This window comes from Amphibalanus amphitrite, unplaced genomic scaffold (assembly GCF_019059575.1).
Source record: "Amphibalanus amphitrite isolate SeventyFive unplaced genomic scaffold, NRLGWU_Aamphi_draft 000464F_arrow, whole genome shotgun sequence".
NCBI lineage: Eukaryota > Metazoa > Arthropoda > Thecostraca > Balanomorpha > Balanidae > Amphibalanus > Amphibalanus amphitrite.
In genome coordinates, this window is record NW_024881958.1 from 104,780 (window position 1) to 122,832 (window position 18,053).

The 18,053-nt window shown below is 52.7% G+C and overlaps 2 protein-coding genes across 2 annotated transcripts; both read right to left on the reverse strand.

The window, feature by feature from the left end:
• Positions 1-95: 95 nt before the first annotated feature.
• Positions 96-2,633, reverse strand: LOC122391990 (MFS-type transporter SLC18B1-like). The gene has a single exon (XM_043386378.1). The coding sequence runs from the start codon at positions 2,572-2,574 to the stop codon at positions 871-873; it is 1,704 nt and encodes a 567-aa protein (XP_043242313.1). The 5' UTR covers positions 2,575-2,633; the 3' UTR covers positions 96-870.
• Positions 2,634-8,621: 5,988 nt separating this feature from the next.
• On the reverse strand, positions 8,622-13,537 carry LOC122391977. The gene is made up of 6 exons (XM_043386361.1): positions 13,231-13,537; positions 12,889-13,016; positions 11,652-11,838; positions 10,371-11,069; positions 9,227-10,052; positions 8,622-9,014 (listed from the first exon to the last, which is right to left on the reverse strand). The coding sequence occupies exons 1-6, from the start codon at positions 13,351-13,353 to the stop codon at positions 8,821-8,823; spliced, it is 2,157 nt and encodes a 718-aa protein (XP_043242296.1). The 5' UTR covers positions 13,354-13,537; the 3' UTR covers positions 8,622-8,820.
• Between the last annotated feature and the right edge of the window lie 4,516 nt (positions 13,538-18,053).

Genomic DNA, 18,053 nt, shown 5'->3' on the forward strand with positions numbered 1-18,053 from the left:
GTCTCGCTACCGTTTTAGTTTTATTAGAATGAAATATAATCTTTGTATCTACTTTTCTGTCCAATACATCCTTCTCAAAACATCTCAAAACAACATTTTTAGTTGGCCAGTTTCTATGCATTTGTGTCTTATTTGCATGTAGTGTGTACCTACCAAATAAACCATACCAGCAAAACGTTTAAATTAAATGCAAAAGAACCACATTTTACTCCAACTGCAATGGAACATAATGCGTTACCAGCACGCATGATGCACACAACTGCAATAAGACACTTGCATCCTGTACATAAGGGATCGTGAACAGTTGTCTGAAATACATTACGCACCAATCGATCAAATGGATTCAATATAAATACAATTGATAAATAAATACATATACGATCAACTGGCACTCCACAACAACCATAGTCGAGGTCATATAAAGCACAGACTAGACGTCTCGCTTTATGCGTGCGTATCGTCAGCATCCTTATCCTGAGTTCGGTTGACCGGCGCCGGTTACAACAGACGGCTGTCTTCTATCATTCACCTCACACGCTGGTCACGAGACGTTTGGACAGCGGCGCTGCTTCGTGGGGGTATAACCTGCGGCGCGCGTACCCGCACTCCGGTATCGGCAGAACGGTGCAGCGAGTCGACGTCAATCTCCTTCAGCGCTCGGGATGGTGTCTCACGGAGTCGCCAGCTTCCGCGCGCCCGTCTCGCACTGCCTCACTTTACACAGCACTGGGTGGGTGGTCTCCGCGGCTGCTCGCCACCGCACCGGCTCCAGCAGCTGGCACGCCACATCACGGCGAGACACGGACCGCTCCGCTCCCCACAGCAGCGCCCTGGTGGCGGTCAGCTGTTGACGTACAGCTGGGCAAGTCACTACTCGGCCATCAGGGCGTTGTAGCTGCTGGCGCCGCCGACGTCAGGCAGCGAGTGGGTCAGGTAGGTGATGCGGCCCTCGCTGGTGTAGCGGGCGCGCGGAGTGACCAGCGGCACCTGCAGCGCGCCGCTGGGGTGGGGCGGCGGCGTGTCGTCTGAACTGGCCGGAGAGCGGCGGCGCGCGCCCGCCGGCCGCCGGCGGCGCGACTTCTCGCTGCGGCCGCGCCGCTGGTTCTCCCCAAACAGACAGATGTAGCCGGAGGCGAGGCCGGCCATGAGCGCGTGCAGCGTCACCACCACGCAGGAGGCGCGCGGGAAGCCGATCGTGTCCACCAGGATGCCGGCGCCGCAGCGCGAGATGAAGCGTCCGGCGCCGCTCAGGGAGCTCCACATGCCGGCGACCACGCCGTGCGTGGTCGGGTCGTCGGCCATGCCGTTGCCGGTGGCCTCTCGCAGGGCGTCCACCATGCCCGACACCTGCATGCCACCGATGGCCACGCCGTACAGGGAGAGAGCCGTGATGAGCAGTCCGAGCGTCTGGTGGATCGGCACTCCCGGCAGCGGGCCGAACACGGCGAAGCACACGGCCGCCGTCAGAGAGGTCACCACCACGTAGGCCTTGACGCAGCGGAACTTGTCGCACAGCAGGCCCCAGATCGGCGAGGTGATGCTGCTCGCGCCGTCCTTCAGGCCGAACATCATCCCCAGCGAGATGTGCGAGAGCTCGTACTTGCGCAGGATCTGCGCCTCCAGCGTGATGGACAGAAAGCCGGTGCTGAGTGTGGACACCAGGAACGAGACGAACGCCACCCAGATGCCGGGGATGCGCAGCATCTGCCGCAGCGGCTGCGGGTCCTGATCGCGCTCCGTCTCCGGCGACAGCCGCCGTCTGACCGGCGTCTCGGGACTCTCCTTCTTCGGAGTGACCGCCTCCGGCCGGTCGGGCAGCACACAGACCAGCGGCATCAGTGTCACCAGGTGCAGCGCGCCGAACACGACGAACGGCATGTAGAAGCCGCCCAGCTCGTAGAAGATGCCGCCGAGGCCCGGCCCGAACATCTGGGCCACGCTCATCACGGTCCGGTTCATGGCGAATATGATGCCGGTGCTACGCGGGAACTGCAGGTTCGTGTAGGTGAAGGTGGTGATGATGATGCCGGCGTTGCCGATCGACTGCACGGTGCGGATCGCCACCGCCGCGTACACGAAGGACATGCTGGCCGGGAACATCTCGAGCATGCCGCAGAGGATGCAGGATACGCCGCTGGCGCAGACGCCGCTCACCAGGCTGAAGCCGACGCCGATCGTCTCGATGTGGCGGCCGAGGAACGGGGTGACGACGAACGAGACCAGGCAGTTGGTGCCGATGATGGCGCCGTACACAGACGCGCTGAAGCCCTTGCTCTCGGCCACCTTCGGAAAGAACGGTGGAAAGATGCACAGCGACAGAGATGACGTCATCGTAATGGAGGCCAGCGTTCCCAGAAACATTAGTTGGCGGCAGTTGAACTTGGAGCGCTTCTTGTGAGCGGCCAGGCTCTGGTCGCTCTCCGGTTTGTGCGAGAGGTCCTCGCTGGAGTTGGCTGACTCGGAGTCGGCGGGACACTCTGAACCGACCGTGTCGTCACAGGATCCATAGTCACTGACCGGCGACCCGCCCGGCCCCAGCAGTCGCTCCGACTCCTCTCTGCGCGTGGTGGCCATGCCCCTGCGTCCGCCGCCACCCCGTCCCTCCAGCTCGCGCACCGGACTGGACGGCCCGGCCGACCTCCCGCCGGCCGGCCGCGCCCCCAGGTCACAGAGTCACGTGACCTCGGCGACCAATCAGAGCTCAGCAACCAACGGGCCAGCCACACGGCGTGGAATCGTACTGGCCACTGACGGGAGCAACATTCCGATGGTTCAAGTCAGTGTTTTGCAAAATCATCCAATGCTGTCTCGGACTTTGGCAAAATCATGAACATTGTAAAAGTTTTTTGTGTGTATACTTTTCGAACATGACAGTGCATTTGACATACGGCGCCATACATCTCGGACCCACCGACGAACACGGAAGAACGAAACACGAAAGAGGCTCAGAACGGATGCTGTGCCCCGTTCATTGTACGGCTCTGATCATTGGGGATGAGAGGTTAGCGGTTACCACAGATACAGGAAGTTCACGGCAGATACCGACCCATAGCGGGAATCTGACCACCCTCCCGGCCGCCGGTCCCGGTCCGCGGCTTCGGTCGGCGTGGGGAGCACGCGCGGGCGTTTTGCGGCTCAGCACAGAGCGGGCGGTTTGCGGCTCAGTCGGCACGCGCGCGGCTGATGTGCGTGCGCGGCACCCCGACACGCCAGTGGCCGCTATCGGAGCGGCAGGTGCTCGAACGAGCCACCCCGCGGATTAGCGCCGTTATCCGGCGAGGGGTGGTGGAAACCAACAGTTGCACGTGATGTCAAACGGTGGCCCGGCGCCGCGGACACAATCAGTAGCTGTTTTGGCTTGGGGATTATGTATTTGCGCCCGCTTTGAAGTGGATTTTTGTGCGATCGTCATGGAAGCGACTAACAGATTTACCGATTACGAACGGATTTGACTGCGCACAGGCACGGATATATGCCTCGTCTACGAAAACGATGTACACTAAACGCGTCGAGGCTTTGGTTCAGAGTGCGCCAGTTATAACGATTGTCGCAGAACTATATAAAAAACAAACTGGGCTTTCATGCCTAGGTACGTCAATGATATATTTTTCCCGAAATATAGCCATGCATATTTTCAAGAAAGCAAGGCACTATCGTGGAACAGGCTGCGATTGCCTTTATGGTAACCGAGCATAAATCAATCGGGCCACATCGCCGTCAGTGCATTCCCAGAGCCGTTCTGTTTTCTGCGTCATATCCTATGGACCATTTGGTGACAAATGAACGGTTTCCCGAAAGTCATCTCTTATAAATGCTGCCGCTCTGTGGCATGTCCAATATTGTGGACAGGCTACCAACAGTCATGAGGACCTGATTTTCCGGAGTGAATCGGAAGACCTGACGTCAGGCTACCGATCCTGCTGTCTCAAAGGAACTGGCATCGTTTGTTATACCTAGATAGAGCCGGACAGCTGGCTTACTTGACCGATTTTCGCTCAGCATACCTATCGCTGGATGGTGATTTCAGATTTGAAGTACGCGAATATCTCAGCCATGACTTCATGGAAATGTACAACGCATATGGCAGGCATCGAACAAATTGTGTGTGACGAATGCCTGATACGCAATTACGCCACGGCGCCTACAATCCCGTACCGGCAATGCATATCGGTACGGAGATTTGACTGTCTATATAGTGTGTGTATGTTTTTTTCTTTTGATATTTCAGCACGTTAAAGGGACACTCCCACCTTAACCCGCGCCCCGTAGGGCTACCGGCGGACCCTACCACCCGTAGGGGGGGGGGGGCCGTTTCGGCCCCCCCCTAAGATCTCGGAAAGTTACAGGCCGATTTTCAAAATTCAAACGGCGTTTGATAGCCCTACCCGGGAACTACCTTGTGACCAAATTTCATTGACCTAGGTCAAACCGATGACGTCACAGGTCAGGTCAAAGGTCAGATTTTCACCGTTCACAGGCAATTCAAGAAATGTGCTGTGAAAGCGAGTAAATTGGTAATTTATTGAAAACCATCGATGGTACATTGCTCGTCAAACACATACTTTGCTATCTGAGGTCACTGATACCAGGTCAGGTCACAGCAAGGTCAGGTCACCGGGGGGTCACAATATGAAAGTGTCGTGTGATACATGTTTTATGGTCCATTTTACATGACAAATGCGATTATGTGGGTTAGGCAGCCTTTGGGGCCAGCCTAGGTCACGTTTTGGTGAAGGTCAGGTCAAGGTCAGGTCAAATTAGGTCAAATTTCAAAGTTGATATTTTTGCATAAAATAGGTATCCATTCGATGCAGCTCGTCACGGGGAGTCTAATGGTGGTCTTTGTTTTGCTCTACGATTTCTAGAATTGCCAAAAATTGAGTTTGAAAATTTGACGTCATCATTTTTGAACAGTTTTTTCGCTATAACTTGGCCAAAAAACGAGATATCGATCTGAAATTTGGTATGTAGATAGAAGACGGTAGGTACTATCACATATACCTATTCCGGTTTTTTCGAAACTCAAAAAACTTTTTGGATTTTTTGGCTAATATATCCAAAAAAAATGTTTTTTTGATTTTTGGGATCAAAACTCAAAAATTTCAAAAATCCGAGATAGCAGTTTTGTAGCCCTGTTAATTCTACACCTTTTATGTCTTGATCATTTTTCTGTATCTTTAAAGCTGTAGGCCTGACAGGTCTTCTCGCGAAGGTCTTTTTTCGGTCGAAAATGACAGAACATGACGTCACTCTGACGTCATTTGTGGCCAACCTATCACAGCCTCTGGAAAAATTTTTGGTCACAATGTGTAAAATTGATGCCCGGAGGGGTCCTGAAAGTTTGGTGGCGATATCTCCAGCCGTTTAGGAGATATCGACCGAAAAGGACAGGGGGGCCGTTTCGGCCCCCCCCCCCTACGGGGCGCGGGTTAACATTAGTTTTGAGTTGAGATAGCCAAATTGGTGGCCATGACCTGTAAATACCGGTTTGGGCACTCACAACATCGACAAATGCTTTAATTCGGAGATATGGAGTTTCAAACTTGCAGTTTTCGGATTCTAAGGGCTAGTGCATTGGTATGCCCCCTTAGAATTTGTGACGTCAGCGGAGATCTAACGATTTTTAAATCTTTTACTAAAACGTTTGGTAGCACGCGGTGGTAGGGTAGACCGGGGCAAGTCGCCCCGCCGAGGTAAAACGCCTCACCGATGTTTCTCGGAACTGGCAAGGTTCTGGAAAAACATCATCTCTTCTATAAAACGTGCACTATATGATCATTATATGAGCAGACTGGAAAGAAATTGTGATGACTCTTTAGGGAGATATAGCCAAAAATGTGTTTTTGGAGTGATTTTTATGTTTTGTTGTCAGCTTATGCATCATGGCGTTCTTTTATGGTCCACATCGGGTTAACCCTCGCCGGCCGAGGGGGGGGGCGGGTGCCGCCCCCCCCCCCATAGGGTTTTTTCGCCATAGCTCCGAACACGCTGGCAATAGAGAGCTGAAACTTGGCATACCTGACCTTTGATCCAAGCCGCATCTTTTGACACCAACCGCATTTTTGGGTCAGGTCAGGTCACTGACCTATGACGTCATAAGTGAACCTCTGCACGGTCTTCAGATGTCGCAACTTCGCAACGCCCTCACTGCCAGAGGAGATGTCACAGGGAAATGAAACTTGCAGGATCTAGTATCCATTATGAGTCTCACAACTTGTATATCTCGGATTTTTCCTAAAGGTCATATGAGGTCAGGTCATTTTCGTGACCTCACCATTATAAGTCAATGGGGAAAAACGAAAACTGCTATTCTGGCGCCGGGAACGATCTCCAACTATCTCAAGCACACAGAATCGTGATGTGATGCACTCCTTGCAAGGTTAGATGCGTCACTTTTGCAATGTTGACCTTGCGTGACGTCATTTATGACGTCATCAAGGTCATATCAGTTTTTCGTCAATAACTCCCGATCAAATTGAGCTAGCGAGTCGAGAAAGCCACCAATGGACTCAGGAAGACCTGCCGAATCGAATGATATGCAACATGACCTCTTTCGACCAACTTCGTGACCTGGGGGTGCTGACCTGACCTTGACCTGAGGTCAACACCCTAAGTTGACCTGAAACGAACAAAAAGTATATCATTCGACGCGCCTGAGCGAGGCGAACACGATGCTGCCAAAATCGCGGCTCTGCGGCCGTTTTTTGCGAAGTTATTCACCAAAAACTGAACCGTACCCTGGGGCACTTGACCTGACCTCAGAGGTCACCAGTTGACCTAGGACCTTAAAATCGGGTACCAATCTCTGCGTCTCGTAACGGCGCACACGCTCGTTTTTTCCGCGACGCGCTAGCTCCACCAGGGGCGAAACGGCGAGGGGGGGTCGTACCCGCCCCCCCCCCCCCCTCGGCCGGCGCGTATGTAGAAAACCAATAGGTCCGGCGAGGGTTAAACGACTTTTATGTATTTCGAACAACTTTATCTAACGTTTATAATGCCGGCTTGGTTCGTGTTAAATTATGCCTCGCTGGAGTGCAAGGCGTTGTTCTCTGACCGAACTACGGGGTGGGGTAAAACGCCCCAGTAAGTCGCGGGGCAAAACGCCCCATGGGGCGTTTTACCTCATGTGTTGTTCGGACTACCCACTTTCTAATGTTCGGTAGCTGGCTAACAGTAAGTTTCTATGCATTTATATGTACTTTTCTCAATAACTGGATGGCAAAGGAAGTATTTTGTTAACATTTCCATTCCAATAATTTATTATTTGGCCTTATGAGGCAGGTGCTCATACAATAGTGTCGTAGCTGAACACCTGATAGGGTGGAAGGAGCTAACTTCAGTGCCGTGCTTCCCAAGGTCTAACAGACCTCTCATATAAGATTTAAGTCAACTAGCATGTTAAATCTTTAATCTAGAGTATGGGGCTTCTTGCCCCAGGCCGTGGGGCGTTTTGCCCTGGGGTTGGGGCAAAATGCCCCATTTGCAATTGCCTCACTAATCACTTCCTAGCTAGGAGTCCGATCATAAGTGAATGAATTTGAGGGGTGGAATTTAAAGTAAAATGTCCAAAGAACGCATTGAGCACAAATTTGGCCTTCCAGGTGATGTGGGACAAAAGTTGTGTAGCAAAATAAATTATCTGGGGCGTCTTGTCCCAGACTACCCTATATGCTGCTTTGCGCGCAACAAATGCCGCACTTTCAAATAAAGTCGCTAGGAACAGCGGAGATCCCAAAAAGTAAACAAAAGTAAAAGTAAGATCTTGAAAACCGGTGAATATTTTTCGATGAAATTTGGTAGATATTCGTTTTCGCTCTTTCTGAACCGAGCGACATCACTTTCGTGCCAATTCATTAACTTTTTTTGAAGGTGGGAGGGTCCCTTTAATGGATGCTTTTATATCCGGAGAACCATGAACGACCAGCTGAAAGCCGCTGATATTATGTGTAAATTCTTCGCACACGTATCCCAAGCATAAAAATCGTAAGATTAGGCACTGTATCGAATTCATTATGATCAGACCGGTTTCGGTGTATTAACACCATCATCAGTGAGTAAAAATACAAAAAAAAAACATACAAATACGTCGCAATCATTCAGTCGTTCGTAATATATGCATTCGAGACACTAATACAAGAAACAAGTACACTAATTCGTGCTACACAATACGCATGACAGTTATATTTGGACGCCTCTGTTGTGTGAAGCGTCACTTATAGGTCACTCATAACACGATATTGAGTGGCAGCGCAGAGTTTTGGGAATTCAGTTTTGGTCGATGTTTGTGGATGTAGAGAGACTCTAATAGCCTAAGGTCAAGCTCCAGGTAACTCCTCTGCAGAATTGTAAAATCGTTAATTGAGAAGGCGATGCCACACTCATCAGAGTGGTCTTTAACTGAAGAGGGCTTTGGGCTAAAGATATCTTATAAAAAATATGAAAGATATCTTATAAAAATATCTTATGCCATTAGTCGTCATCCCTTAGTCATCCCCAAATACCACTGGTTAGCACGCTAACAGCTTATCGGGACACTGCAATTCTGGTGACGATCTATCGAGAGGCATTAAAGCCCCCCCCCCCCCCTCCCCACGGAACGCCAGTTAGGTAAACGATACTGCTCTTGTTCAACGTATATTTATAAATTTCTGCTACAATAAAATCAACAATAACAATACACCTCACAACGAGTTATGAATAAAAGTTAACATCCACATGCACAATAAAATTCACAAATCAACGCCGACCAGCTATTCGAGTTTCATGCGTGACTATTGCTAATGACTGATCTCTTATGCAGAGGGAAGCCACCTGCCTCCGTCAGAAGAAGTCGGTGGTGGGGCTGTTCGGCCTGCTGAGTCCTTCCGTGGGCCCCGTCCCGCCGCCTGCCACCGCCGGTGTGAGGAACACCGGACTCCAGCGGCCGCCGGACTGCTCCGCCGCAGATGGCGCCACCAGGTGCCCCGATACAGAGGGTGCCACCAGCTGGTACGGCGGAGGAGGCTCCCGGTACACTGCCGTGCAGGAGGGGCGGGGAGGGACGATGTCAAGTAAAACATGATGTACTGCGATAATGAATGCTTGTGCATCCCTCCAAAACAACGTATGTAAGTAATAGTCACACAATATTCCTCGGAAAAGCTCAAATTTACGCCACCAGTTCTAAATTCACAGAGACGGTGCCTGAAGCATATATGGCGATCTCAGCACATGTCTGGGTCCTTACCTGGGGTGTGCGGTGACGGCGGGGCGGGCGTCACGGCCGGAGAGCGCTCTCTGAACGGGTTGAGGTCGCGTTTTTCGGCCACCGTCTGACCGGTAGCAGCCGAGGACGCCGGAGGAGCCGAGGCGAGGTCGGGCCCCGGCGGAGCGAGCGACTGAGGCCCCGAGCTGGTACCGGCCTGGGGCGCCGCTGCCTGCTGGGCTGGCTGCTGGGCGGACACCAGAGAGGGCTGCTGGCACGCCTGCTGGTACGTGGGTTTCTCTGGCTGCTGCGGCTGCTGGTATGCCGCCGGCTGAGGCTGCTGGCTGGGTCCTTGGCTCGGGTCCTGTGGTCCTGGCTGCTGTGGCTGGTTTGGCTGCTGCTCCGGAGCCTGGCTGGACTGCTGATTGAGCTGAGAATTCGGTGGCTGCTGAGCAGGCTGCTGAGCCGGCTGCTGATATTGGGGGTTCGGTTGCTGGTATGGCTGTTGACACGGTTGTTGGTACGGTTGCTGGTACGGCTGCTGGTAAGGCTGTTGATATGGTTGCTGATATGGTTGCTGGTAGGGCTGCTGGTAGCATGGCTGCATCATGGGCATCATCATCATTTGCTGCTGCTGCTGCTGCTGCTGGTTGCTGCTCTGCTGGTTGTTGGTAGTGCTGGTAGTGTTGCTGGTCACCACGGTGACCCCGGTGTCGGCGGCGTCCCGCTGCATCTCCATCAGCTCCTCAAAGTGGCGGCGCAGCGCGCGCACCAGCAGGTGGGCTGCCACGGCGGCCAGCACGTGCAGCGCGCACATGGCCAGCGTGAGCACGGCGTTCCTCAGCACGGTGGGCACCAGGTCCTTCACCTGCGGCACACGGCGGACGGCGGTGGCGAGTTAGATCATGGGCTGGCAGAATGGTAGCAGGGTTCATGACTCATGAACCCTGCTACCATTCTGCCAGCCCATCATGAGGTTTGTAAAAAGTGTGTGCACGTGTTGCAGTCGCATCGAGAGGTAGTCAAATGCAAATTCTGCTATCGGCAGCAAATCAGACCAAGCAATACACTTGCAAGACGGTACGCTCTGCTAATGACTAAAAGTGATCTCATACCGAAGGAAACTTTCTCTTGCTTTACGTACGAAACAAATAAAAAACGTATGTACAGTTCGGAAAACCCTCACCTCTTTGAGATCCTGCAGGGTGCGAATCTTTATTGTGTAGAGACACTGCTGGTTGACGCCGATCTCGTAAGCCCTCTCGGCCAGCGAGATATTCTGCAGGTTCCAGACCTTGTCGAACTTTTTCGCCAGCGCGCGCCAGTTCTCGTCGGCGCTGAGGTCGGCAGTGATCTCACCGGTCACCGTGTGAAGCTGCCCTCTGAGCGTGTTGACCCCCTTCACCAGAGAGGTGGCAGCATCCACTATCCCCCTCCGCCGCAGGCTGGACCGGCCGCTCGCACACAGAGGCTCGAAGCCGCCGTCTTCCTTTTCTCGACCGCCGCCTCCGATTTCATCGTGCATTTCCCAGAACTCTGTGGGTCTCGGCTTGGCGATCCACTCGTTCCTGATGAGGATCTGCAGCGTCTTATCCTGGATCTCGTCGGACCATTCCCGCCAGGAGTCGGACCAGGAGAAGTAGTGCGGCAGGATGCGCCGCTCGTCCAGGTTACCCATCTCGTCCAGCCAGCCCATGGCGCGGCGGAAGGCGCGCTGCTCCGACTCGCTGACCTCCAGCTTGTAGACGTCGGAGAGGGGCGGCAGCGGCCGGCGCATCACCTCCGAGACGTGGGCGCCCACTGAGGCCAGCTGGTGGTGGGCGCTGAACAGCACCATCGAGATACAGAACTCGACCACAGCGGCGGCACCGGCCAGCAGCACAAACTGCAGACAACGGACACAGAGCTGTCACAGGGATCAGGCCAGTAGCACATACTCACAGCGAACACAGCATACAGGTAGCAGGTCACGGGTCACAGGTCACGGGTCACAGGTCACGGGTCACAGGTCACGGGTCACAGGTCACGGGTCACAGGTCGCGGATCACGGATCACGGATCACGGGTCACGGATCACGGGTCACGGATCACGGGTCACCGCCCAGCAGCAGAATTTAGAGACAACAGACGAAACGGGCACAGAGAAATGTTTTGGAATTGTTACAGAAGCTGCATTTAGTGCATAACATCAAATAAACAAGGACCAATTTGTTCTTTATCACGAACAATGTTCGAACTTTTGTACCGTTCCGGTTAAAAGTAGTAATGTATATTTACACAAAAGGTCAATTTGGGTAGAACAGTGGTCGTCGGGTCGTTGGTGACACTAGGCTAAAGTGACAAAAAAAAAAAAACTCCTAAAACATCGATTTACGGAAAAATAATTTGCAGTAAAAAGAACTGAAGAACGTTTAGCGGCAGCACCACCGTATCTACCGGTCTCTGTGAGGGACCCGAGCGCGACCCACCAGGAAGAGCGAGGTGCTGCTCTCGCAGCAGCTGCCGCACAGGCCGATGACGCCGGCGATGACGATGACGATGGAGAGCACGATGACGGCTCTGTAGCCGCGCCGGCTGCTGGTCACCAGGTGGCACTCGCACGGCTCGCGTTCCGAGCTGCACTCCTGGCTGACGATCTCGTGCTCCCAGTTCACCCTGAGAGCGGTGGCGGCGGGGAGGGTTACGAGAGACGGTGCAGCTTGATGAGATGGCCCGGGTGGATAAACTAGACAGACGGACTAGTATGAGTAGAACCTAAGAGCGGCGCCATCGACGATATACGAGAGGACAGAACAGGCGATATGCGACAGAATGGTGATAAATGGTATACGAGAGGATGGCACACACGATATACGAGAAGACGGGATAGGGCCGAGAGGACGCGGGATAGACGATATACGAAAGGCCGGATAGACCGATACTAATACGAGAGGACGGTATAGGATAGGCCGACATGATATACGAGAGGACGAGATGGACAATATACGAGAAGATGGGATAGACCATAACTATGGGAGGGCAATATGTATTCGAAAGGATGGGATAAACGATATACGATATAAACGATGTAAGAAAGGACGGGATTTAGGTAAACGAGAACACGGGGTAGGGGATAAACGGAGAGACGGGATAGACGATATACGAGAAGACGGGATAGGCGATAGGTATATGGGAAGAAGGGACACACGATATACCTACGAGAGGACAGGATAAGCGATGTACGAGAAGACGAGCCAAACGATGTAAGAAAGAACGAGATAAACGATATACGAGAAGACGTGATAGACGACGATACTTTGAGGCGATTGTAAAATAACAAGGACAGTCGCGATGCGAGATTATGGGAACAAACAATACGAGAGGAAGAAAAGGACATTAGAAAATTCGGAGTGCTGAGACACACGATAGGTAGGGATACCAGAGAACGGTAAAATGTGATGAGTCATATGATCTGAGTCACAAGAAAACTAGCGCAGTATTATTTAAATGTTATTCCCTACGAACTGAATATAGCTAAAACGTTGTGCCGCATGATCGACTGTTTATTCGCGACGCTCAGTGAAATGACGAGCAGTTGAGCTAGACGACGACAACAAAGATAAGTCGCTCGAAAACTTAGTTACCACTAGAGCCACCCTAACGTTTTGTTTTTATATTTTAGTTCCAGCATTATCCAGTTCTGTTCAGTTCCAGCACGGTACTAACCTGACCAGGTCCAGCTGTGTCTCGGCCCGGTTCAGCCGTTGCACCAGGTACTGAGTGGCTTCCGAGGCGTCACTGGAGAACTGCCACCACATCTTCAGACCGTAGAACATCAGCAGGCCTCCGATCACCTGCGGGACGCGAAGGCGAATATCTAACGCCTAACCGGGCGAAGAAAGGAATGGGATGCATATGTACACTGAATCTAATAAAATGATAATAAATGCTTGGCTTTATTAGCAACCCGGGATACTCGGCAAGCAATATTCACGTTGCGACATAAAAAAACGCACGTTACCTCTTTTAGCCCGCCTCCGGTCGCTAAAATGTCCCGCCACCTCTCACCATGGAGAGCAGGCCGCAGAGGATGATGACCGCCTTCTGCCAGTTGCCCACGCCGGACCAGCTGCCGCAGCCGGTGATCCGTACCCCTCCCCAGCCGCGCCGGTGGTGGCCGTACCGCGACATTGAGTACCGGGTACCGTACTTCCCAGTCCGTACCCCACACAGCTCGCACAGACCCCACACCGCGCAGCCGACCGGCCGAGACACACTGGCGGCCCGGGCCGGGCGCGGTCGAGCGGGTGTCAGCGCCCCAGGCGGCTACTCAGCTAGCGGCGCTGCTCCCGTGACCTCGGTTAGGTCAAACGCCAGCCGACCCGCGTCACCGGGTGGTGGGCTGTATGAGCACCATAGAATCTATGTAAACGTAAATGCACGCAGTTTTGTTTGACCGTCTGAACTTGCGAGTTTCACGGAAACTTCAGTCGCAAATGAATAGATAGTGAGGTGCGTTGTTTTGACGTTACGAAGTTCGTACGGTATAATCACGATTGCATCAAAACGTCCATCCCAAAGAGGCAAACAGCGGCGTCATTACCAGTGGCGGCGGAAGGTAATTTTGGATGGGGGTGCAAAGTTTTCTCAAGGGGCCCCTCTGGAAGTTTTGGGCCCCCTTCAGTTTTTTTAGTGATTATTATTGACTTATGAAAAACGAAGATTTTGGAAAACTATCCCCATACACAAAGTTCTGTAAAAGGTTTGAAATTGCAGTGTACCTACCTGTCTCAAAGAATGAAAGCATAAAGAAGCAACTGCAGCTAGTTTTGTATCGGCTAATCTTTTACAGGGTGGACCAAAAAGGATGGAAACATTTTGAACTCGCATAAAGTATGTGTTATTGCATGCAGGTGACTGAAAATGATACCAAACGAGAGAACATTTCGTGGAAATTCATAATGACATCTCTCTCATCTGCTTTCTCTCGTTTTCCTTCTCTCACAGCAAATGTTCGAAGAGGCCATCTTTGCGAGACAGGCAAAGAGCGGCCCGCCTGCCGGCTGACGCGATAGCCCGATGACACATGTCCTCTGGTATGACTCGCACAGCCTTGGTGGTCACTCTCTTCAGATAACAGAGGCCTACATAACCTTCCTTGTAGACCTGACCCTTGAGATGACTCCACAGGAAAGGAATCCATAGGTCAGATGAAAAGACAGACAGGCCAGTTCCACTTCGGCTCGAGGATGGGAGCGACAACACCGTGGCTGACGACCAAAAGCGCTACCAAGCGACGCTAAAGAAGTTGTTGAAGTGAGCCCAAACGAAGTATGGCAGTCTCATGGACCTCATGTGATTCCAGCCAGACGGTGCGCCTCCTCACATCGCGAAACAACGCTCAAGTGGAGCGAGAACCACTTTGGTGACCGGCTGATATCCCGCAGTGCCTGTCGGAACTGGCCTGTCTGATCACCTGACCTGACCCCGATGGATTTTTTCCTGTGGGGTCATCTCAAGGCCAGGTTTACAAGGAAGGTTCTAAAGGCATCTGTTACCTGAAGAGAGTGATCACCAAGGCTGTACGAGCCAAACAAGCGGACATGTGTCATCGGGCTATCGCGTCAGCAGCCAGGCGGGCCGCTCTTTGCCTGTCTCGCAAAAGTGGCCTCTTCGAACATTTGCTGTGGGAGACTGAAAACGAGAGAAAGCAGATGAGAGAGATGTCATTATGAATTTCCACGAAATGTACTCTCGTTTGGTATCATTTTCAGTCACCTGCATGCAATAACACATTTTATGCGAGTTCAAAATGTTTCCATCCTTTTTGGTCCACCCTGTAGTCTAGCCACCACCCGCAGCGTCTCAAACCACTTTTCTGGATCCGCAGTGGACCATTGAGGGCCCTACGAGACCGTTCCAAGAAGACCGTGTTTAGAAGCCCCTTGGAAACCGACCACATAGAGACTCCTCCAGAGATCTACATACATGACTCCCCAGATTGAATGAGCCCTCCGATCAGGGTCGGTCACTTGAAAGTTGCTGAAAGGTTTCAGAAGGCAGTATAGGCTCGAAAGTCTTTAAGGGCTCTCAGAAACCGGCATCGGACCCCCAAAAAGCTTGTATGGAGGCCCTCCAAAGCCGGGATGGAGGCCACAGGAGCCGATGTTTAGCCTAAAGAGCCGGTATGGAAGACTGAATAGAGGAAAGGGGTCTCAGTGGGGTCTTCAGGGGCAAGCGTTTGAGCCCCAAAAGTATGTGTGGGGTCTTAGAGGCAGGTAGACCCCTGGGGTATGCATGGGGTCCCAGGAGCTTGCGTGTGAGCCCTAATATTCGGCTGGCGGCTACTAGAACCAGCATGGGGATTCTTAGAAGATGCTTAGACCCACATTTCATGGGTCATGAGTCCCAAGAGTCGATGTAAGGGCCATAAAAGCCGGTGTAGGGCCCATGGCCCCATAAGTTCCGACATTGAGACTCTCAGAGGCCGGCGACGGGGCACCAAGAGCAGATAAAGTGCCTCAACAAGCCGACATGGGGCCTGAGAATCAGTGTGGAATTCCAGGAGCCTGCGTGAGCTCTCGGAGACCTTCGTATTTCGTAAGGTCCACAAAGGTCGTTGGATCCTCTGAATCTGAACTCTGCGGGACCCTCAGAGCCCAGCATGTCTCCTGGCACCTGCCTGCGTTGAGTTGAGACCCTCCGACGCCGTCGTAAGGTTCTTCAGAGGCCAGCGCTGGCCCTTGAAGCCTTCGTTAGGCCCTCGAAGCCGTCAAGAGGGCCCTCAGAGGTCAGCATGGCCCCTGGAGCCTGCCTGCGTCGAGGCCCTCAGAGGCCGTCGTGGGGCCCTTAGACGCCAGTGTGGGCCTTTGGAGCTTGCGTTGGGTCTTAGAGACCATCGTGAGGGCCCAGAGAGGTCGTCGTCAGGGCCCAGCCCGTCAGGGACCGTCCTGGGGTCCTCAGAAGTTGTTGTGAGGGCCCTTAGAAGCCTTCGAGAGGGTCATCAGAGGTCGTCATGAGGGTCCTTGGCCATATTGAGGGTCTTCATGGGCCCTCAGATACCTTTGCAGGGCTCTCAGAGGCCTTGGTAAGACCGCTAGAGGCCATCTTTGTTACGGTTCTCAATAGATTGTTGCAGAGCCCTCAGATGCCAGCATAGCTCCTGCAGCCTGGTTGTGTTGGGGCCCTCAGAGGCCGTCGCTGGGCCGTCTGAAGCCAAATGGGCTCTCAGACTTGAGTTGGGTCTAGGGCCGTCACGAGGGCTCTCAGAGACCGTCGTAGAGGCCCTCAGAGGCCAGTGGGCCCCTGGAGTCCTGTGGGACCCTCAGCGGTCGTCATGAGGGCCCTTAGTTGTCGTTATAGGGCCTCAGGGGACAGAGTTCGTTGTGAGAGCCCTCAGAGTTCATCGTAAGGGCCCTCAGAGGCCGTCATAGGGGCCCTCAGAGGCCAGCGTGGCCTCTGGAGTCTCCTTGGGGCCCTGGAGTCTCTGTGGGACCCTCAGCGGTCGTCATGAGGGCCCTTAGTGACCGTTGTAGGGCCCCAAGGGGACAAAGTCCTCAGGTGGGATCCCTCAGAGATCGTCATAAATGGGCCCTCTGAGGCCGTCGTGGGGGCGGCCCTCAGATGCCGCGTGGAACACCAAACGCTCTCGGGACACTTCTAGCCGGTGTGGGGGCCCCAAAGACTAGCATGGGGCGCTCCTGATCATAATTGGACATCCCGGATGATTCCACATCAGTGTTCGTTTCCCGATCACTGGTTTTCAGGAGAAAATTGCATTGGATGGTGCGACGGGCCCCTTGTACGGATTTTGGGGGTGCAAAAAGATATGTTTGCACCCCCATGTTTTTCGATGGGGGTGCAGCTGCACCCCCTGCACCCCCTATTCCGCCGCCACTGGTCATTACGCCGTCGTTTTATTAGGTACCAAATTTTGTGTCAAAATGGTTAGGTACCTAAGGATGTGGGGAAAAAGTTGATATTGTATTTCCATATGTTATCTGACGTTTTTTGTTTGTTTGTTTGTTTGCTTGTTTGTTTGTTTTCTCGGGAGCAAGCTTTCTCGGCCTTATAAGGCCGATGCTTATCATTTACACCTAAGTGACTATTGCAAATCTATGGGATAGGTAATAGGATAGGGCGTAGACATTGGAGTGTGTGGGACACAAACGTTCGACAGTCATTCGAAGAGGCGAGACCGCGTCCCGGTGGGAGCAGACTGCCCGGGACAGTCCGCCCGCCTCCCAAACGGTCACCCGACTGGATTTTTAACGGGTCCCGGCTTAGTGACTGGTGAGGGCAGACCGACAGGCGACATCATCCACCCCGGTTGGCCGGTTGGAAGAGGTAGTAAAAGGTACCTACATAATTTTGGGTTGTCAGGTGGGGTGACCGCCATCCCGGAAAGGGAGCGTGAGGGGGATGCGGATAGGTTTGTCCTGAGGATGGCGAGGACAGACGAGCCACTCCGTAAGCGTCCGTTTATTTATTTCAATTTATCCGACTGTGGTTCACGCCGGTCATCACGGTGACTTTCTTCTTTCCTTCTCTCTGATTTTTTTTTTTACGGGCAGGAATTTTCTCTTTTACCCCTATGAAAATGCTACCATTTTGTACATACATGGCGCAGCAATGCTTTTTTCTGACGCAACAAAAAATGTTCATTTGCTGTTCGTATTGGTCGCGTAGCACAAAGATACGCGACGTTGATTTGTACTTTTGTTGTCAATGATGCATGTGGACACGCAAATTTAATTTTGTGAACATAATACTTATTCCGGATACATTTGACTCGCAAGCAAGTTTGAGTTTTGGGACGACGGTGAAAACAGGGCGCCTGGGGCGATTTGATCAAGGTTCGTGAAATTTACACGTGACGTTTGGAATGTAGA

Coding starts and splice junctions, on each gene's coding strand:
- LOC122391990 (XM_043386378.1), bottom strand. CDS start 2,574: ATGGCCACCACGCGCAGAGAGGAGTCGGAGCGACTGCTGGGGCCGGGC.
- LOC122391977 (XM_043386361.1), bottom strand. CDS start 13,353: ATGTCGCGGTACGGCCACCACCGGCGCGGCTGGGGAGGGGTACGGATC. Junction 13,017..13,230: donor TCTGCGGCCTGCTCTCCATG/GTGAGAGGTGGC, acceptor CGCGTCCCGCAG/GTGATCGGAGGCCTGCTGAT. Junction 11,839..12,888: donor ACACAGCTGGACCTGGTCAG/GTTAGTACCGTG, acceptor CACCGCTCTCAG/GGTGAACTGGGAGCACGAGA.